The following is a 23,734-nucleotide window of genomic DNA, read 5'->3' as shown; positions in this document are numbered from 1 at the left end:
CTTATGTGCATTTTTTTAATTTTATTTTACACAATAAAAGCATTTTTGAAAAAAAATCATGTTTATGTATTTCCATTTTCTGAAAGCCATATTTTTTTCTTTTTTGGGCGATTGTCTTAGGTAAGGTCTAATTTTTTGTGGGATGGTTTGAATGGTTCCATTTTGGGGCACATATGACTTTTTGATCGCTTGGTATTACACTTTTTGTGATGTAAGGTGAAAAAAAATTGCTTTTTTGGCCCGTTTATTTTTATTTTTTTACAGGGTTTACCAGACGGGTTGGATCACATGATATTTGCATAGAGCAGGTTGTTATGTACAGGGCAACACCTAATATGTCAATTTTTTTATTTTATTTTACACAATAAAAGCATTTTTGAAAAAAAAAATCCAGTTTTTTTTTTTAAAGCCATATTTTTATTTTTTGGCCGATGGTCTTATGTAGGGGCTAATTTTTTGCGGGATGAGGTGGTACTAATTTTGGGTACATATGACTCTTTTGATCAGTTTTTATACCATTTTTTGGGAAGTGAGGTAGGTAAAATTGCAATTTCATCATAGTTTTTTAATTTTTTTTATGGCATTCACCATGCGGTAAAAGTAACGTGATCTTTTTATAGATCAGGTCATTACGGATGCGGCGATGTTTTTCATTTTTAAAATTTTTAACCAATTATAAGTTATAATTATAAATTATTATATATAATATATATAGGAAAAAGAAAAAAGATGAGCAGCACACAACTCACAGGGGTGCAATCCCTTGGGTAGATCACGGACTTGATCCAATAAGATATATATATAGAAAAATCCAAGGCAGCACACGAATGACAGTGAAAAAAATGATGTTTATTCCCCCATGTGCAGACAGCAACGTTTCAGCTGTCTCAATGGAGCCTTTGTCAAGCCATGTGTCGTGTGCTGCCTTGGATTTTTATATATATATATATATATATATATATATATATATATATAATTATAGTTAGAAGTATGGTGTTTTTTTACTTTTTTTTCCCACACTTTTTTGTCCCAGACCCACTTGGTTCTTGAAGATCCAGTGGGTCTGATGCATCCGCGATACACTGCAGTACACTGTATAGTGTAGTGCAGTGAATTTGCATGTACACTTAGCCTTTAGCAGAAGCCTGATCAGGTTCAGATATACTATGGCAAGCCGGAAGCTTGCCATGGTACCGTATATCTGAGACTTCACAAAGCAATAACTTCGGCTCATCTGAGCCAATACATTCTAATATTGTACGGAGCTCCTGATTCATACAGTATTAGAACGAAGTGTTATGCAAATTGACTTCAGATGTTTCATACAAAGTCGATTCGCTCATCCCTAATTATGATCCTGAATATAGCTGATAAGATCTTCAGCTGAATCTCTGTAAGAATGGAGCTCATGAGGAGACATGAAGTACAGAGAGGAGGGTGAGGCTTATGAGCAGCAGCACTTGTATGCAGTCTCCATTACCACAGTCTGTCCTGTCCGTCCTCTCATCTTATCTGTATTCAGGATCATAATCCCTGACAAGCAGAAAGGAGGCAGCTCTTTAGTTGTTGTGAAGTAGCTTGTCCTGCTGTGTGATTAGGACAGATTTTTTGTGCATTAATAGGGCGGCAGCCATTTTATTTCCTGTAATGATTGCTCCCCAGAGAAAACGAGCCATTATAACTAATAAAAGATATTTGGTAATATGTTTATAATAAAGTAATATTTAAGTATTTTAATTTTCTTAATTCCCGGAGAACCCCTTTAAGTAAGGACAGAATAGGGCTAGATCCCCTGTCTTTTTAGACTGAGTGGAATGGTATAAACTATACCTACCCATGATCGCCAGTGTATAAAAAATTTTTAGGTTTTGGGTTTTAGGGGAGGTTATAATGGTACTGTGATTTTTGTTTGATTAAACGAGATAGAGGAGGCAGCAGATCATAATGAGGTCGTTATTATGGGGGACTTCAACTACCCAGATATGGACTGGGAAACTGAAACCTGTATATCTCATAAAGGAAACTGTTTTTTGGCAATAACCAAAGACAATTACCTTTCCCAACTGGTCCAGCCATACTGGACTTAGGGTACTTTCACACAAGCGTTTTTCTTTTCCGGCACTGAGTTCCGTCATAAGGGCGCAATACCAGAAAAGAGCTGTTCAGTTTTGTCCTCATGCATTCTGAATGGAGAGAAATCCGTTCAGGATGCATCAGGATGTATGAACGAGGTTTTGGACGGAGGAAATACCGCAGCATGCTACGGTATTATCTCCGTCCAAAATTCGAGATCAGTTGCCGGATCCGACATTAATTTACATTGAAATGTATTAGTGCCTGATCCGTCCTTGCGGTAAAAATATGAAAAAAATATAGAAACAGATCAGTTTGTCCGTATGACAAACTGAGAGACGGATCCGTTCTTGCAATGTATTTGTGAGAGGGATCCGCATCCGGATCCGTCTATAAATGCTGTCCGTTTGCATGCAGATTGCCTGATCCGGCAGGCAGTTTCGGCGGCGGAACTGCTTGCCGGATCACTCTGCCGCATGTGTGAAAGTAGCCTTAGTATTAACCAATAGACCTGACAGAACAACAGATGTGCAGGTTGCGGGACACCTGGGGAAAAGTGACCATAAAGTAATAACCTTCCAATTGTAATTCAAAAGAGTGTTTCTTCAGGGAGGAACAAAAATACCAAAATTTAACCAACTAAGAGAGGCTATAGGCTTAATTAACTCGGCCAAGTCCTCAAAAATTTAAATACAGCCACAAAATGGGATATTTTTAAAAGCATCCTAAAATCTAATTGTGAGAGGTACATACCTTATGGGAATAAAAGGTTAAGGAACAAGAAGAAACCAATGTGGATAAATAAAACTGTAAAGAAAGCAATAAATGACAAAAAGAAAGCATTTAAATCACTAAAACAGGAGGGTAGTGAGGAAGCACTGAAAAACTATAAGGAAAAAAATAGAATGTGTAAAAAACAAATAAAAGCAGCCAAACTAGAGACCGATTAATTGCCAAAGAGAGCAAAACTAACCCTAAAATGTTCTACAATTATATAAATGGTAAAAAGTATAAATCTGAAGGTGTCGGCCCTCTACAGAGTAATGAGGGGGGAGTTGCAGAGAGCGATGAGGAGAAAGCAAAGCTATTAAATATTTTTTCTTCACTGTATTTACTGAGGAAAATAAACTGTCAGATGAAATGCAGAATGTAAAAGTAAATTCCTCATTAAAAGTGCCCTGTCTGACCCAGGAAGAAGTAGTGGCGTCTTAAAAAGCTTAAAATAGACAAATCGCCAGGACCAGATAGCATACACCCTTGTATCCTAAGAGAATAAAGTAATGTCATAACCAGACCCCTATTCTGATATTTAAGGACTCTATACTGACAGGAAGTGTTCCACAGAATTGGTGCATAGCAAATGTGGTGCCAATATTCAAAAAGGGTCCAAAAACAGAGCCCGGAAACCATAGGCCCGTAAGTTTAACATCTGTCATGGGTAAACTGTTTGAAGGTTTTCTAAGAGATGCTATCTTGGAGGATCTCAATGAAAACAAGCAAATAACATCATATCAGCATGGCTTCATGAGGGATCGGTCATGTCAAACTATTTTAATCAGTTTCTGTGAGAAGGTAAGTTCTAGACTTGACAGCAGGGAATCAATGGATGTCGTATATCTGGACTTCTCCAAAGCATTTGAAACTGTACCGCATGAAAGGTTAATATTAGAGGTGGGACGAATCCAATTTTTTTCAAATCCGAATCCGAAAAGGTTCTATAATCTTTCGTATCTTTCGAATCTCGAATCCTACGAATCCTACCTTGGCATTAGGCATGTATAAAGTTATTGGTTTGGAGGGGTTAATGGAAACACCTTGGCATTAGGCATGTATAAAGTTATTGGTTTGAAGGGGTTAATAACTTTATAAATGCCCATTGCCAAGGTGCTTCCATTAACCCCTCCAACCAATCACTTTATACATGCCTAATGCCAAGGTGTTTCCATTAACCCCTCCAAACCAATAACTTTATACATGCCCATTGCCAAGGTTCTTCCATTAACCCCTCTCCAAACCAATAACTTTATACATGCCAGCCTAATGCCAAGGTGCTTCCATTAACCCCTCCAAACCAATAACTTTATACATGCCAATTGGGTTTGGAGGGGTTAATGGAAGCACCTTGGCATTAGGCATGTATAAAGTTATTGGTTTGTAGGGGTTAATGAAAGCACCTTGGAGGTGCGTTCATTAACCCCTCTCTAAACCAATAACTTTATACATGCCAAGGTGGTGCCTGCAGCCTCCATTAACCACTCTCTCTCCATCTGCCTTTCATTTCAATATCAATTTACAGTGACTCAGTGCCCCCGATTCCCCCCTGGCGTACCTCAAGTGCTGTTAATTTAAATTACCTAATGGCACTGGCACTAGTGAGCAGGGCGCAGCCGCAGACACATGGGGTCCGGGACCGTCTTCATACCAGCAGGCACTGGGACCTTTACGTGACGTCAGACACACATCGTTAGCCGGCGTGATGACGATGTATTAGCGCAACTGCGCATTACGCAAAGTCCTGCCTCTCTGGCCTCCGGAGAACACGGAAGCGGTGAGTGAGATGCTTAATTTCACTTCCGCTCCGTGATCATGTGATGTAACGATTACTCAATGCAGGGAAACTGCATCGATGAATTTTTTGACTCAATTTAATCGAGTTATTCGAATAATCGTTTCAGCCCTACTCGGCGGGATTCGTCGGATTCGAATTACGGAAATGACGTCGGGATTCGAGTCCACGAATCCCACGAATCCAGCAAGAGTCGATGGATTCGACGAATCCCCCGTCCCATCTCTAGTTAATATATAAAATGAGAATGCTTAGACTGGGAGAAAATGTCTGTATGTGGGTAAGTAACTGGCTCAGAAATAGAAAACAGAGGGTGGTTATTAATGGTACATACTCAGATTGGGTCACTGTCACTAGTGGAGTACCTAAGGGGTCAGTATTGGGCCCTATTCTCTTCAATATATTTACTAATGATCTTGTAGAAGGCAGATGACACTAAACTGTGTAAAGTAATTAACACGGAAGAGGGCAGTATACTGCTACTAAGGGATCTGGATAGATTGGAGGCTTGGGCAGATAAGTTGCAGATGAGGTTTAACACTGACAAATGTAAGGTTATGCACATGGGAAGGAATAATGCAAGTCACCCGTACATACTAAATGGTAAAACACTGTGTAACACTGACATGGAAAAGGACCTAGGAATTTTAGTGAACAGCAAACTAAGCTGTATAAACCAGTCTCAGGCAGCTGCTGCCAAGGCCAATAAGATAATGGGTTGCATCAAAAGGGGCATGGATGCCCTTGATGAGAACATAGTCCTTCCACTTTACAAATCACTAGTCATACCACACATGGAGTACTGTGTACAGTTCTGGGCTCCTGTGAACAAGGCAGACATAGCAGAGCTGGAGAGGAGGGAAACTAAAGTAATAACTGGAATGGGTGGGCTACAGTACCCTGAAAGATTATCAAAATTAGGGTTATTCACTTTAGAAAACAGACGACTGAGGGGAGATCTAATAACTACTGTATGTATAAATATATCAGGGGTCAGTACAGAGATCTCTCCCATCATCTATTTATCCCCAGGACTGTGACGAGGGGACATCCTCTGCGTCTGGAGGAAAGAAGGTTTGTACACAAACATAGAAGAGGATTCTTTACAGTAAGAGCAGGGAGACTATGGAAGTCTCTCCCTGAGGCACCCTGCACACGAACGTGTGCACCCCATGGTGAAAAACATTGTGAACTAAGTATGCTGCCATGGAGAGCGGCGCCCCGGGATCTCACTGCACTTACTATTATCCCTGGGCGCCGCTCCGTTCTCCCGTTATCCCCTCCGGTATCTTTACTCACTAAGTTATAGTAGGCGGTGTCTGCCCTTGTCCTGTGGGCGTCTCCTTCTCCTAGGCTGTAGCGCTGGCCAATCGCAGCACCCAGCTCCCAGCCTGGGAGAAAAAAACCTCCCAGACTGTGATCTGTGCGCTGCGATTGGCCAGCGCTACAGCCTAGGAGAAGGAGACGCCCACAGGACAAGGGCAGACACCGCCTACTATAACTTACAGAGCAAAGGTACCGGAGGGCATAACGGGAGAACGGAGCGGCGCCCAGGGATAATAGTAAGTGCAGTGAGATCCCCGGGCGCCGCTCTCCATGGCAGCATACTTAGTTCACAATGTTTTTCAAGGTGAAAGGTCCTCTTTAAGTGGGGAAAATTGGCTTCTACCTTACAGGTTTTTTTGCCTTTCTCTGGATCAACTTGCAGGCTAACAGGCCGAACTGGATGGACAGATGTCTTTTTTCGGCCTTATAAACCATGTTACTATATTACCAAACCTCTTTGTATCTGGCCTAACTAGTGGCGTGAAAACTAGTTCTGTGATTTGTTGAGTGATATGGTGCTTGGTGATGGCAAGTTATCTCAATATTAAGGCTACTTTCACACTCGCATTTGGTGCGGATCAGTCATGGATCTGCACAGGCGGATCCGTTCAGATAATACAACCGTCTGCATCCGTTCACAACGGATCGGTTTGTATTATCTTTAACATAGCCAAGACGGATCAGTCTTGAACACCATTGAAAGTCAATGGAGGACGGATCCGTTTTCTATTTTTGCCAGATTGTGTCATAGAAAATGGATCCATCCATCCCCATTGACTTACATTGTGTGTCAGAACGGATCCGTTTGATTCAGTTTCGGTGTCCGCCTCCAAAGCGGAATGGAGACGGAATGGAGGCAAACTGAGTCAAACTGATTCATTCTGAGCGGATTCTTTTCCATTCAGAATGCATTAGGGTAAAATGTATCCGTTTTGGACCTCTTGTGAAAGCCCTGAACGGCTCTCACAAACGGAAACCCAAAAAGCCAGCGTGAAAGTAGCCTAAGGGTCCATTCACACGTTCATAGTGTATTGCGGATCCGCAAATTGCAGATCCGCAATACACCCGGCCGGCACCCCCCATAGAACTGCCTATTCTTGTCCGCAATTGCAGACAAGAATAGGACATGTTCTATTTTTTTCCGGAGCTGCGGCCCGGAAGTTTGGGGCCGCGCTTCGGAAATGCGGATGTGGAGAGCACATAGTGTGCTGTCTGCATCCCGTTCTGCCCCATTGAGAATGAATGGGTCCGCACCCGTTCTGTAGACACAGATTGTAAGGCAGTGGGATCGCTCTTTTCAGGATTGCTATTCCACTTTAGGTAAAGACAGAATAGGGCTAGATCCCCTGTCTTCTCAGACTGAGTGGAATGGTATAAACTATACCTACCCCTGATCCCCAGTATATTTTTAAAATGTTTTTATTTTTATTTTTATAATAAAGGTTATATTTTTAGGGAAGGTTATTATGTTACTGTGATTTTTGTTTGATTACCAATCCTCTATGTATCTGGCCTAACTGGTGGCGTGAATACCAGTTCTGTGTTTTTTTTAGTTTCACATGTCAAGAACATAACAAAAGCTATATTTCTGATACTGTTCAATTGCTAGAAGGAACTCTAAGGCCTCAGTCATATCTCCATTTGTATATCCGGCAGGTTTCTCGAGCACAGTGCTGTCTGCCAAATTGCCTACTTCACCACCGGATCCACATTGACTGCAGTGGGGTCTGGTGGTGATCAGACAGAAACCTGGCATTTATGCTGGAAATCAGACCGATAACTGACAGACTCCATTGCAGTCAATGGGGATGGGGAAGTAGAGGATCCAGCAAGCTGCTCTGTTCCGAAACAACCTGCTGGGTCTACAAACGGAGATGTAAAAGAGGCCTTACACTTTTAGAATATATACTTACCAGGAGGTATGAATGCTTTACAGCCCACTTTAGGCTTGTTAGGGCACTTAATGGAGGCACAATGTGAATGAAAACTGTGTTCTGAGAATATCCCAACATCTTGACATCTGCCATAATAATCCACAGCAACACGGTCGGAATAAGCACTGCATACATTAGTATATGTTTCCCCATTGTGTCCACAGACTGGATCCATAGGCTTGCAGAAGGGCTAAAAATTTCAAAAACATTACATAATTAGATAATATTTTACATACCTCTAGTAATAACTGAGGCATCTGTATTATGAAATCAAAAGAAAAATATAAACAGTGGGCAGCTTTATTAATACTTTCATTTAGAACTAGAGAAAGGCAGATGAGAAAGGCAGAAATTTAGAAAAATATATCACAATTGTGTCCACTGCATGATACAGCTATTTTCACACTCGTGTTTTGGCTTTCCGTTTGTGAGATCCGTCAAGGGGCTCTCACAAGCGGTCCAAAACGGATCAGTTTTGCCCTAATGCATTCTGAATGGAAAAGGATCTGCTCTGATCAGTGTCCATTCCGCTCTGGAGGTGAACACCAAAACGCTACCTGCAGCGTTTTGCTGTCCGCTTGACGAAACTGAGCCAAACGATCTGTCCTGGCACACAATGTAAGTCAATGGGGACAAATCTGTTTTCTCTGACAAAGTCTGGCACAATAGAAAACTGATCCGTCTCCTATTGACTTTCAATGAAGTTCATGACGTCTTGGCTACGTTACAGATAATACAAACGTATCCATTCATGACGGATGCATGCGGTTGTATTATTGTAACGGATCCATTTTGCAGATCCATGACGGATCCGCCCCCCAAAACGCGAGTGTGAAAGTAGCCTTAATCTGGCAAATGTTGCTAAACATGTTAGCCACCCTTAACTTTCTTACACCAGCTCTTGGCTTAAGGTACTTTCCACCAGTATTCTGTAACAAATAAATGGTGCATACTGTTAATAAACCTGGCTCTTTTTAAGACTCCTTTTACCCACAAAACCTGCCTGTAGGCACTTGAATACTGTCCAATGAAGAACAAAACATAATTAGGGATGAGCGGACCGCAGGATGTCCGGGTTCGAGAGGTTCGGCCGAACTTCGTTTCAAAGTTCGATTTGGGTTCAGAACGTGACCCCGAACAATGGACTCCATTGAACTTTGGGGCACTAAAATGGCTCTAAGAAAGTCATAGAAAGGGCTAGAGGGCTGCAAAAGACTCCAAAGTGGGCATAAGAGCAGTACAATTGCCCTGCAAACAAATGTGGATAGAGAAAAAACATAAAATACACAAAAATAAAGACCCCCACCTCTTCCTCCGAACTGCACACGTAATTGGCATAACCTGGATGCTGTGTGAGATCTAGGACCTCATCATAATCCCCATCATCTCCCACCCACTCTTGACCCTTGCCCTCCTGGCTGGTCTGCACACTGCAGAAAGCCCCAGCAGTTAACACCTGTGTTTCGTCATCGTCATCAGAGACGTGCTGTGGTGTTTCTTTCACATCCTCATCCTCAAACATAAGTGGTTGAACAACAGTGAACTTCTGGGGCAGGGCTAGGAGGAAGACCCAGGAAAACACCGCCAGCAGAGTCATCAAAAAGCATAAATGACTGCTGCACGACTTGGGGCTTTGACTGCTTGGGTGATGTGAAAGGGGTTAAGGTGGAATACAGATGCCCACGGGCCTCTGGTGCCAACTCTGCTCTTTCAGCAGTGGACCGGGTGGAAGACAATGTGAAGGAACTCGAGGCACTCTCAGCCATCCAATCTACTTCCGCCTCTACTTGTTCTGGCCTCACCATTCTTAGAGCTATATTGGGGCCTACAAAATGTCGAAGAATGTCCTGACACCTGCGTGCACCAGAGGAAGGTGTTTCATTTGGGCGCCTAGCTGGCACAGATCGACGACGTCCTCTCCCAGCAGCAGGAGCTCCACCACCAGCAACACCATGACCATGGCTATGTCCCCAGTTGATGCTCTCCTCATTTTGTTACAGTCACCCACAAAATTGGCTGAAAGACGAACAATTGTATATCCGTGTCATGGATGCAAAAGAGGTGTTTAGCACAAATAAAAATAGGTAGGTCACAACGAATCAATTAACCGGCTGAATAACTATTATATATCCCTGTGATTATATATCCCTGTGACTTGCTGCTTTTCCAAGACTGCTTACCAAGAGCTGATTTACAAGAGCATTGAGATATTCAGGAGATACTCAGGAGGTAATCTGGAGGTGGATACAATCTAAACAAGTAAGATTTGTTTGTTTAAAATCTTTCCCCTCTTTACAATGGCAGACCTGGTTCTGTGCAGGAATTGTTGTGCTTTTATTTCAGGTTCCACTCTTCAGAGGTTTGGATACTGTCTGATCTGTAGACAGCTCTCCATAATGCAGCAGGAAATTAACTTTTTGAAATATGAGATTTTTAAATTAACCACTAAACAAACTCAGGCTGAGAACATTGCAATGGCACTGCCACAGAGGCCCCCTAGAATAGGGAGATGGGTTACTGTAGGTTCTGGTAGACTGAGAGTTGTGGATAGAAGGGATGTCCCACAGTCTGTGGCTCTCCATAATTCATTTGCAGCACTTTCAGAGTGCAAGAGCAACATGGAGGATGGCTCAAGCACAGTGGGTGAGAAACAATCATCTCCCATGCCTAAAGTATGTAAGACTGCAGCCAAAGACAAAAAGGAGAAGGTGAGGATTGATAGTAAGCAGCTGTTGGTGGGCGATTCCATCATAAGAGGTGTGAAGTTTGAGGAGAATGGTGTTGTGAGATGTCTCCCTGGTGCTACCGCTAGCAGGGATAGACGACGGATCCTTAATATTGTTAGGCAAGCAAAGCAGGAAAGGGAAGTGGATGTTATTCTCCATCTTGGGACAAACGATCTGGCTTGCAATGAGGTTTCAAAGCTGAAAGAAGCTTTTCACACACTTGGAAAGGATATACAGGAGGTTGCATCAACTGTTTCATTCTCTGCAGTTTTGCCTGTGCATAACCTTCAGCATGACAGGAAGATGCGCATTAAGGAATTCAATGTATGGCTTGGTGAATGGTGTCTGAACCAAGGGTTTGGCTTTGTGTCTCATGTTAGCTCTTGTTGGAATGGAAAAGAACTGTACAAGAAAGATGGTTTGCATCTTTCTCTCAAAGGAACGAATGTCCTCGGTGAACAGTTCCAGGTATTTGCTAAGAAGCATTTAAACTAGGAAAGGGGGGCAAAAAAATGATAATCCAGCAGTCCAACTGCCCCCCGGAACAATGCCAGAAGAGGCCAGTAGCACAAAGGTTAAGGAATGACAAGCTCAGAGTCTTGTCTACAAATGCTCGCAGTCTAGGGAATAAGATCAATGAACTTGAGGCTATAATGGCATCTGAGAATATAGATGTAGTGGCTGTTACTGAGACGTGGTTCAAGGGGAGTAATGACTGGGATATATCAATACCAGGGTTCTCTCTATACAGGAAAGACAGAGAAGGCAAGAAGGGGGGAGGGGTGGCCCTGTATGTGAAAGATAACATAAAATCTAATTTGATACAAGTTAGCGAGAACAATTTAGAGTCAGTTTGGGTTACCGTGCAGCTTGATAATCATAAGGTAACTCGTGTAGGTGTGATATATAGACCACCTAGCCAAGTCAAAGAATTAGATGATCTACTAGTTGAGGAAATAGCTAAAATGACATTGAAGGGGGAAGTTATCATTATGGGAGACTTCAATCTTTCAGATGTAAACTGGAAAACCAAAATAGCTAGTTCTGCCAGGAGTACAGATATTCTAAATTCCCTACTGGGATTATCTCTACAGCAAGTAGTGGAGGAGCCAACCCGGAAGGAGGCCATTTTAGATTTAGTATTCACAAATGGGAATTTGGTATCTGATATTACTGTAGGGGAAAGCTTGGGATCTAGTGATCACCAGTCAGTGTGGTTTACTATAAGTACAGTGACTGAGTCACACCACACAAAAACAAAAGTTTTAGATTTTAGAAAAACAGAATTTTCTAAAATTAGATTAGTGGTATACAAGTCCCTATCAGACTGGAACAGTTTAATTGGAGTCCAGGAGAAATGGGACTACTTAAAAGTGGCACTATTGAAGGCAACAGAAAATTGCATTAGGCTTGTCAGTAAAAGCAAAAAAAGGAAGAGACCACTGTGGTACTCAGCAGAAGTGGCCAAAATCATTAAAAACAAAAAGATAGCATTTAGGAATTATAAAAAAAAAAAAAGCGAGGATGACAGACAAATTTATAAGATTAGGCAGAGAGAGGCCAAACAAGTTATAAGAGCTTCCAAAGCACAGGCAGAAGAGAAATTAGCTCAGTCAGGGAAAAAAGGCGAGAAGGCATTCTTCAGATACATAAATGAAAAAAGTAAACTAAAACAAGGAATTACCAAATTAAAAACAAAAGAAGGAAGGTATATATAAGAAGATAAAGAACTAGCTGACGGCCTCAATGAATATTTCTGTTCAGTTTTTACAAAGGAAAATGAAGGAGAAGGACCTCTGTTAGGAAAGAAGACTAATGAATCTTTTGATGCATGTGTCTTTACAGAGGAAGAGGTTCTAAGTCAGCTGTCTAAAATTAATACAAATAAGTCACAGGGGCCTGATGGGATACACCCAAAGCTATTAAAAGAGCTCAGCGTTGAACTAGCAAAACCATTAACAGATTTATTTAACCAATCGCTGGCAACAGGAGTCGTCCCAGAAGATTGGAAATTAGCAAATGTTGTGCCCATTCACAAGAAAGGTAGTAGGGAGGAATCGGGCAACTATAGGCCAGTAAGCCTGACATCAATAGTGGGGAAATTAATGGAAACCATACTTAAGGAGAGGATTGTGGAACATCTAAAATCCCATGGATTGAAAGATGAAAAACAGCATGGGTTTACTTCAGGGAGATCATGTCAAACTAATCTTTTTGATTTTTTCGATTGGGTGACTAAAATAATAGATGGAGGAGGTGCAGTAGACATCGCTTATCTAGACTTTAGTAAGGCTTTTGATACTGTCCCACATAGAAAGCTTATCAATAAAGTGCAGTCTTTGGGCTTGGACTCCCATATTGTTGAATGGATTAGGCAGTGGCTGAGGGACAGGCAACAGAGGGTTGTAGTCAATGGAGTATATTCAGACCAAGGTCTTGTTACCAGTGGGGTACCTCAGGGATCTGTTCTGGGACCCATATTGTTTAATATCTTTATCAGCGAAATTGCAGAAGGCCTCGATGGTAAGGTGTGTCTTTTTGCTGATGACACAAAGATTTGTAACAGGGTTGATGTTCCTGGAGGGATACACCAAATGGAAAAGGACTTAGGAAAACTAGAGGAATGGTCAAAAATATGGCAACTAAAACTTAATGTTGATAAGTGCAAGATAATGCACCTGGGACGTAAAAACCCAAGAGCAGAATATAAAATCAGTGATACAGTCCTAACCTCAGTATCTGAGGAAAGGGATTTAGGGGTCATTATTTCAGAAGACTTAAAGGTAGGCAGACAATGTCATAGAGCAGCAGGAAATGCTAGCAGAATGCTTGGGTGTATAGGGAGAGGAATTACCAGTAGAAAGAGGGAGGTGCTCATGCCGCTCTACAGAGCACTAGTGAGACCTCATTTGGAGTATTGTGCTCAGTACTGGAGACCATATCTCCAGAAGGATATTGATACTTTGGAGAGAGTTCAGAGAAGAGCTACTAAACTGGTACATGGATTGCAGGATAAAACTTACCAGGAAAGATTAAAGGACCTTAACATGTATAGCTTGGAAGAAAGACGAGACAGAGGGGATATGATAGAAACTTTGAAATACATAAAGGGAATCAACAAGGTAAAAGAGGAGAGAATATTTAAAAGAAGAAAAACTGCTACAAGAGGACATAGTTTTAAATTAGAGGGGCAAAGGTTTAAAAGTAATATCAGGAAGTATTACTTTACTGAGAGAGTAGTGGATGCATGGAATAGCCTTCCTGCAGAAGTGGTAGCTGCAAATACAGTGGAGGAGTTTAAGCATGCATGGGATAGGCATAAGGCCATCCTTCATATAAGATAGGGCCAGGGGCTATCCATAGTATTTAGTATATTGGGCAGACTGGATGGGCCAAATGGTTCTTATCTGCCGACACATTCTATGTTTCTATGTTTCTAAGTACAGTGTTTTTTCAACCAATAAAATAGGTAGGTCACACCGACTCAATTAACTGCTGAATAACTATTATATTTTCCTGTGACAGTGGCAAGTAAAGGTTTTAGCACAAAAAAAAAATATATAGGTATGTCTCACCCACACAATTAACAGACTGATTAACTATCTTATTCCCCTGTCACCGGTGCAAAGGAGTAGGATTGCACCGATCAATAATGCCTACAGGTCACCAGCACACTTTTTAAAAATAATAAAAGCCTAACACTCTACCTGCCTGCCGCAGCGTCCTGTCCCTACACTAATTATAGCAGAATGGCGGCACACCATGTGATCCAGCATTTATGCATGCCTAGTCACATGGTGCTCTGGCAAATCACAGCCATGCCAATACTAGTCATGATTGTGATGGCTTCCAAGTGTCCACAGCTTAAACACTCGTTGATTGGCTGTGCTGCAGCCTTTCAACAAGCTTTATTTAAAGTACGAACCCGGACACAGACTTTGGCGCCAAAATCTGAGTTTGGTTCACGGTCACCAAAATGTCTGGTATGGTCCCAAACGTGGCGGTCCAGGTTCGCTCATCACTAAACATAATAAATTAGATCCATGCAATCTACTCTACTTTTTAGTTGCAAGTTAAGCATACTATAATATATACTAAAATCAAGAGGGAGATTTATCAAAACGGGCTTTTCCTATACTAGTTTTGATCTCATACATGCTGGAGTGACAGGCAGACTATTAATAAATTAGGCACATCTTTGGTACTCCAAGCTATGAGCTGGCATAGACTTCCACCATAATTTATGCCAGTTTTTGTAATAAATTATAGTAAATTTTTTGGACTGCAGGAGTCAACACACCCTTCTGCTAAGCCCTTCCCACACCCCTACCACTTTTTGGGAAAGCACCAGAGGGGCAGTAAATGGCCAAAAGTTTAACATTTTTGAGCAACTGATGTGTGCACCAAAATCAGCGATCAGGCAATGATAAATCTCACCCCACAGAATTTTAGTTTGTCAAAGTTTAGTACCAATTTTAGGGTTAGTGGAGTTTGTATTTAAAAATGCAGCTTCCTCTGCGTACAGTATGTTGCTTAATCAAGACTTTCTCCATATGCTTCACAATAAAACTCAAACATTAAAAAAGCAAAGTGCAGGTTAAAAATGACACCACAAAATTATAAAAAGTGTCAGAGTATTTTACACTGCAGAAGCTGACCAGCCCTTCTTACCATGCTTTCCCAGCAATTGCCTAAAGGAACTACCAGAACCAGAATACTTGAATGCCCATGTTATACTTAATAATGCTCGCTTTATAGAAGACCAGAATTGCTTGATAGAAAGTTACATACAGTAAATAGACAATTTTTTAGCACTAGGGACACGATAGGGTGAGTCAGTCTATACTCTGAGATACAGGGCTGGAACTGTTTACATTTATATGGCCTCTACTGCATTGCACATAAGTATTTATTGGAGGCCATTCAGCACCAGGAGAGGTAAAATACAGAGTGGGCTCAGAATTTATGTGGAAACTGCCTTCCCTGAATTTATTGGGGAAAGAGGTAGCATTTAGCGTAGGTTCCTGTCTAAAAGAGATCACCTTGCCATGGTGGACAGGCACAAATGATTTTGTCAAAAATGTATTTGCCAAGAATCTCACATTTATATAGTGCTAGTATATTTTCTATAGTGAGTATGACACCATTTTATATATTTTGCTTTTGCATTGTGTTTGTTTCGTATTTTCAGTAACTAACGTTTTTTTCTTTGGACATTATATATATATATATATACACACACACACACAGTATATACTCTGGATTACCTGGGCTTTCTTAAAACTTTGCATATCATTGATTGAATTTCATTTGTCACCAATGTTCTTATATATTAGTTTTCACTGTATTATTGTTATTTAATAAATATATATTTTGATTTACCACTGCCTTCTTTTTGTCGTCTAACTTAGCGCAGATCACGAGCTCTCTTTAGCTTGGTATTTATGATAATAGGTTAGAATCTCCTCCTTTACAGATTCAAATTTATTCACATAAATAATATAGACTGTTAATCGGAGACAGCATAAATATTCTGACATAATTGGAGGTCCCACCAGGATCTGCCTAGTTGACACAAAGATTTGGGGTGCAAAATATATATTTGATATGGTTATTGTGGTAATTGTAGTGCAAAAAGTGAAAAATGTCTGAAGGCAATGGTGAGGCAAGCAAGGCCTTGCAGGCTGGTGCAGAAGCAAAGCCTGATATGCATAACAAATAAAGGCAAGCAACAATGAAAGATCAAGTATTACTGCATATTCAAGATAGATTAGAGATCAAGGAGAATTAAAAAGTCTGGGGGACTATTTTGAAAAGTACAGTTACAAGATATCCTGATGATATTTGGGCTAAGGAATCCAGGTTTGCGGATTATATCTGTAGCATAGCTCAAGCTAAACACAAAAAGGACAAGGATGCAATGATCCTTCAATCTTGGTCTGAATTTATGCTTGTGATTTGTGAATTCGCAAAACGATTAGAAAAGGCGAAATGTAAAAATTAGCAACAGGCTGAGGAGATTGATCAGGTACAGAAAGAAATAAGTGAGATTGAATATAAGGCCGCCACGGTTTCTGATGAATTGGCACAATTGTCTGCTAAATTATCAGAATCCGAAAACAGAGATATTCAGAATAGTGAGATGATCAGAACTCTGGAAAGAGATTTGAATCTAGTCTCTAGAGAATTGACAGGATGTCAACAATTAAAATCAGAATTATAAAAAGAATGCGAGAAGTTGTGTAATGACAATAAAAAGTTACAGAACAACATATTTGCCGTATAGACAGGAAGAGTCTGCCAGTAAAGTGAAAGTTAGACATTCAATATGGAGGTCAGAGGCAGAAAGTGAATATGGTGGCCCCTCTGAAGAAGAAGAACTAATGTCCCTGAGAGAACGTTCTATTCCGAAGTTAAAACCCATATCACCCCCTAGGTCTTCTAAAAGTTTGTCACAGAAAGCCTATCAGCCTATGATTGATACAACCAAAGTGAATAAGTTTCTAAAAGAAACTGTGGGTCAAGTCACTAAAAAGGCATCCCCCTCCATAATCAATCATGTAGAAACTTATGAAGAGGCAATGAAAACATTACATATAGAACGTGACAAGCAGAAAATTTAATTTATTGCCTTGGTATTCGAGCCAAAGTACCAGTATTTTTTTCATTCCCTCAGAGATATGGGTAAAGATACCTGGTCAGAGGTAGTGTTAGAGATTAAGGCTACATGCATATGACCGTATGTGTTTTGCGGTACGCAAAAAAAAAAACGGATGACATCCATATGCCATCCGTTTTTTTTGCGGATCCATTGTAACAATGCTTAAAACGGACAAGAATGGGACATATTCTATTTTATTTGAGGGGCTACGGAACGGACATACTGATGCGGACAGCACACGGTGTGCTGTCTGCATTTTTTGCGGACCCATTGAAATACACACGAACGTTGTTTGTTTCTGTTCAATTTTTTTTCCGGATAGGATGCGGACCCATTCATTTCAATGGGTCCGCAAAAATTGCAGACAGCACACCTTGTGCTGTCCGCATCAGTATGTCCGTTCAACAGCCGTCGTGTGAATGTAAACTCAGACTGAGTTTGGTCCCTATAAGGCTACTTTCACACTCGCGTTTGGTGCGGATCAGTCATGGATCTGCACAGACAGATCCGCACCGATAATACAACTCCATGCATCCGTTCAGAACAGATCTGTTTTCTATTGTGCCATATTGTGTCAGTGAAAACAGATCCGTCCCCATTGACTTACATTGTGTGTCAGGACGGATCCGTTTGCCTCCGCATCATCAGGTGGACACCAAAACGCTGCAAACTGATGCATTCTGAATGGATCCTTATCCATTCAAAATGCATTAGGGCAAAACTGATCCATTTTAGACCGTTTGTGAGATCCCTGAAACGGATCTCACAAATGGAAACCAAAACGCCAGTGTTAAAGTAGCCTAAGTCAGCTACTGCTGCCAGGAGGACCATGTTTACACTGAAATGCAGGCCAAATCAAAGTCCCAGGGAATTTTTGTCCGTCCTTAAAAATGCTTATAGCTTAGGCTACTTTCACACTAGCGTCGGGGTTCCGCTTGTGAGCTCCGTTTGAAGAGTCTCACAAGCGGCCCTGAACGCATCCGTCCAGCTACCAATGCATTCTGAGTGGATGCGGATCCGCTCAGAATGCATCAGTCTGGCAGCGTTCAGCCTCCGATCCGCTCAGCAAGCGGACACCTGAACGCTGCTTGCAGGCAAACGGATCCGTCCAGACTTACAATGTAAGTCAATGGGGACGGATCCGTTTGAATTTGACACTATATGGCTCAATTTTCAAACGGATCCGTCCCCCATTGACTTTCAATGTAAAGTCTGGACGGATCCGTCTGAAGCTACTTTCACACTTATAATTTTTTCTACAATATAATGCAGACGGATCCATTCTGAACGGATACCAAGTCTGCATTATATGAGCGGATCCGTCTGGGCAGGCCCCAGACGGATCCGCTCTGAACGCAAGTGTGAAAGTAGCCTTAGCTGAAAAAGATCCCAATTTTGAAAACTGCGAATTCATCCAGTTGTTTTATGATGTTTGGCCTAATAAAATTAAATTTATTTTGGCTAGCGATTACCATCCCAGAAAAACTCTGGATTGGTTGCTCACAGAGAGTACAACTATGTATGCCGCGCTACAAAATAGCGATGAGTCTCCAGATTTAAAAAATCCAATGAGGAAATAGCTGAAAAAGAGATCAGGGAAAATTTGAGAGCCCCAAAAGGAGTTCTGCTGAGGTGGTAAAAAGCTCTAGGCCTTCCCATCCAAATAAAATTCAGCCTAAGGCCTCATGCACACGACCGTTGTGTGCATCCGTGGCCGTTGTTCCGTGATTTTCTGCGGACCCATTGACAACTCGGAAAATGCACCGTTGTTCATCCGCGGCCGTGATCTGTGTTTCCTGTCCATCCAAAAAATATGACCTGTCCTATTTTTTTGACGGACAACGGTTCACGGACCTATTCAAGTCAATGGGTCCGTGAAAAAACACGGATGCACACAAGATTGGCATCCGCGTCCGTGATCCGTGGCCGTAGGCTACTTTCACACAGACGGATCGCAGATCCGTCTGCATAAAAGCTTTTTCAGAGCTGAGATTTCACTTCGTGAAAACTCTAATCCGACAGTATATTCTAACACAGAGGCGTTCCCATGGTGATGGGGACGCTTCAAGTTAGAATATACTAAGAACTTTGTACATGACTGCCCCCTGCTGCCTGGCATCACCAAATCTCTTACAGGGGGCTGTGATCCGCACAATTAACGGCACCTGAGGGGTTAATTGTGCGTATCATACCTCCCTGTAAGAGATTAGGTGCTGCCAGGCAGGAGGGGGCAGACCCCCTCCCTCCCCAGTTTTAAATTCATTGGTGGCCAGTGCAGCCCCCCTCTCTCCCTCCCTCCCTCCCCAATATTATATTCATTGGTGGCCAGTGCGGCCTCCCCTCTCCCCCCCCTAGTTAAAATCACCTTCCCCCATCATTGGTGGCCAGTGCGGCCTCCCCTCCCCCCCCAGTTAAAATCACCTTCCCCCATCATTGGTGGCAGCGGAGAGTTCCGATCGGAGTCCCAGTTTAATCGCTGGGGCTCCGATCGGTAACCATGGCAACCAGGACGCTACTGCAGTCCTGGTTGTCATGGTTACTTAGCAATTTTAGAAGCATTATACTTACCTGCGATGTCTGTGACCGGCCGGGCGCTCCTCCTACTGGTAAGTGACAGGTCTGTGCTATAGGCAATGCGCCGCACAGACCTTTTTAACTTACCAGTAGGAGGAGCACCCGGCCGGTTAATTGTGAGGATCACAGCCCCCTGTAAGAGATCGGGTGCTGCCAGGCAGCAGGGGGCAGTCATGTACACAGTTCGTAGGATATTCTAACTTGAAGCGTCCCCATCACTGGGAACGCCTCTGTGTTAGAATATACTGTCGGATCTGAGTTTCACAATCTAACTCAAATCCGATGGTATATTCTAACTTAGAGGCGTTCCCATGGTGATGGGGACGCTTCAAGTTAAAATATACCATCGGATTGGAGAAAACTCTGATCCGATGGTATAATAGGGACTCCTGACTTTACATTGAAAGTCAATGGGGGACGGATCCGTTTGCAATTGCACCATATTGTGTCAACCTCAAACGGATCCGTCCCCATTGACTTGCATTGTAAGTCAGGACGGATCCGTTTGGCGGACACCAAAACGATTTTTTTTTTACTTTCATTCATGTCCGTGGATCCTCCAAAAATCAAGGAAGACCCACGGAAGAAAAAACGGACACGGATCACGGACCCCGTTTTTGCGGACCTTAAAAAAAAACGGTCGTGTGCATGAGGCCTAAGCCAGAGGATAATAAGGGGCCTAGTGTTAGAGAAAGCCCATATAAAAAGAATCAGTTTAGAAATTAGCGGTTCCCTCCTGTCCAAAGATACCAGAGAAATTATTACAGGAGATTCCAACGTGGGCTGGGAAGGATTCCAGATGGTTCTGAGTCAGATGGTTCTGTTAAATCTCAATCATTTAAATTTCAAATACCACATCCAAAAGGTTATGGGAAAAAGAGAGTTAATTTATGTGATTGAATGGATCAAATCCAGAACCAGTTTGGAGTGAGGATGCAACGAATGGAAGAATTGTCCAAGGCATTTTCTGTTAAACCCTAAAATCCTTTTTTAGGAGCAGTTACTCCTGTAGAGCATCCTCCCCAATTATAGATGAGGGGAAGGAGGTAAGTATGTCCAATGTTGCAAATGCTGAAGATTTAAGTGTATGTAATAATGGGGAAACTAACATAAATGTTTTTCTCCATGAAAATAATTTAAACCGTCTAAAGCAGCGGTTCTCAACCTAGGGGTCGATCGGCCCTTTCCGGGGGGTCGCCTGAGGCTTCCTATTGTGGGTCGCCCGCACAACGGCAGCGGCCCCTTATCCTCGTGCACAGGAAGTGATGTCCTATCACTGCCTGTGCTTGAAGGAGCCTGACGTCTGGACGGGTAAGCCTGTCTGCTGAGGTCCGAGTTTTTTCGTTAATGACAACGCCGCTGAGCACCACTGCCACCAATGATTTAATTGAGCTTGGCTGAGCCTGGCTAATTTTATTTTAATTATTTGGCTGAGCAAGGCTTAATTTATTTGGGGGGACATGAAGCACCGCTGATTTATTTATTTGGGGGACCCTGAGCACTTCTGATTTATTTATTTGGGGGACCCTGAGCACCATTGATTTATTTATTTGGGGGAAACCTGATGCACCACTGATTTATTTATTTGGGGGTACCCTGAGCACCGCTGATTTATTTATTTGGGGGAGACCTGAAGCCCCGCTGATTTATTTATTTGGGGGACCCTGAGCACTTCTGATTTATTTATTTGAGGGACCCTGAGCACCATTGATTTATTTATTTGGGGGAAACCTGATGCACCACTGATTTATTTATTTGGGGGTACCCTGAGCACCACAGATTTATTTATTTCTTTTTTTTTTGGGGGGGGGGGGGGGTACTGTGCGCACCACTGATTTTTTTTTTTAAGGGGTATTTGTTGTTTATTATTTATTTTTAAGTTATTTATTTGGTTTACAATTATTTTGTATTTATGCTAAAGTTCTGTGGTTATGAATGAATACTTGTGTATTTGAATTAACATTTGGTGTATTGGTGTCTGTGCGTGTTTTTGGTGGGTCATCATAACAGTAGCAAAATTAGTTATGACGTAGCAAGGAAAAAAATTTAATGGTTGGGGGTCACCACAACATGAGTAACTGTATTAAGGGGTCACGGCTTTAGAAAGGTTGAGAACCACTGCTCTAAAGCCACATGGCAAGGGGAGGGGCGACCTGTTTGTTCTATCTTACAGCCTACAAAGTCTTCAGCTGTGCTAAGAATCACATGCGATCCTGCCGGTACAACAAAGAAAGGGGGGTCAAGAGTAAGAATGATTACTGAAAAGAACTGCAACTTCACTTATCATTCCAAATATCTTTGTTCTTTACAGGAAATAGAACACCGATATTACATGAAAGTGGAATTGTTCGATAATTTCCCACAAATAATGGCTCTAATAGATACCGGTAGCCAAGCAACCTTATTATCTCAAAAGTACTGAATTTCCAACAACTACAGAATATATCTTCTGAGAGGTATAAGTTAAAAAGTTTTAATGCTAACCTGGTAAGTGTCTCAGGCAATGCCCTCAAGGTATTAGGTAGAGCTTGGTTGGATTTTAAAGTGGGAAATATTGATCGTGGATATGCCCATTGATCAACTAATTATTGGCATTGATTTCCTCAAGATTAAGCCCCTTTATTGATTTTGTTAACAAGTTTATATGGTCTTAAGTGAGGATGCCTATAAATTAGGAGCAGTCACAATCCTATCACAGTCGGCGTAGCTGCCATGTGATAGAGGAAAGGCCGGATTCTATTGAAATACATTTCAGAAAAAGCCAAGTTCCTGATGTCTCTTTCCTGCAAGCAACCCCTAACACCACTGTAGGTGGACAGGAGGATAACACCATATGTGTAGCTCCTGAATGAGTTAAATATGTCTGTTTGGAAGGGGATGTTCTTACTGATCAATGCAGCCACAACACATCAGTATGTGGAGGACCTTCATAAGTATCTTCAACAAGCGTTTGCCTTCGCTCAGAAGAACTTTGAGAAAGCAGCCGTAAGTAATAAAACTTACTACGATCTCAAGACTACTAAAAAGGAATATGAGGTAGGTGATAGAGTGTATCTCTACAACTTTGCCCGGGATCGGGTAAAAGAAAGAAAATTTCTCCCATCATGGAAAGGTCCTTATGACATTATTGATAAAATATCACCTGTAGTATACAAGGTGAACATTGATTCAAAAGAGAGGTTCATAGAGAAATGGGTCTATGTAAATCAATTGTGAGTATGTCATCCTAGGTCACAATTGAGAATATTGGAAGGTGATGCTGAAAAAGAGAATGAATAAGGATAGTGTTATTCTGATTTCTCTCAGTTCACAGATGTTCCTATTTTGTGTTTCCTTGCAAAGTATTTTACATGGCAAAGCTAGGAAACTGTAAGTGTAAATTGCTAAGAATATACAGTACAGACCAAAAGTTTGGACACACCTTCTCATTCAAAGAGTTTTCTTTATTTTCATGACTATGAAAATTGTAGATTCACACTGAAGGGATCAAAACTATGAATTAACACATGTGGAATTATATAACAAATAAGTGTGAAACAACTGAAAATATGTCATATTCTAGGTTCTTCAAAGTAGCCACCTTTTGCTTTGATTACTGCTTTGCACACTCTTGGCATTCTCTTGATGAGCTTCAAGAGATAGTCCCCTGAAATGGTTTTCACTTCACAGGTGTGCCCTGTCAGGTTTAATAAGTGGGATTTCTTTTCTTATAAATGGGGTTGGGACCATCAGTGGCGTTGAGGAGAAGTCAGGTGGATACACAGCTGATAGTCCTACTGAATAGACTGTTAGAATTTGTATTATGGCAAGAAAAAAGCAGCTAAGTAAAGAAAAACGAGTGGCCATCATTACTTTAAGAAATGAAGGTCAGTCA

General features: G+C 41.6%; 1 protein-coding gene across 1 annotated transcript in view; it reads right to left on the bottom strand.

Annotated features, from left to right (window-relative positions):
* RECK (reversion inducing cysteine rich protein with kazal motifs) overlaps positions 1-23,734 on the bottom strand; it is a 1,014,637-nt gene that overhangs the window by 152,024 nt on the left and 838,879 nt on the right. Inside the window, exon 18 of the mRNA XM_040433615.1 lies at positions 7,879-8,089. Coding sequence (XP_040289549.1) covers positions 7,879-8,089 — 211 coding nt within the window. The remainder of the gene's footprint in view (positions 1-7,878; positions 8,090-23,734) is intronic.

This window comes from Bufo bufo, chromosome 5 (assembly GCF_905171765.1).
Source record: "Bufo bufo chromosome 5, aBufBuf1.1, whole genome shotgun sequence".
NCBI lineage: Eukaryota > Metazoa > Chordata > Amphibia > Anura > Bufonidae > Bufo > Bufo bufo.
The sequence above is the reverse complement of the archived record's forward strand: the minus strand, read 5'-3'. Positions and strand labels throughout refer to the sequence as shown.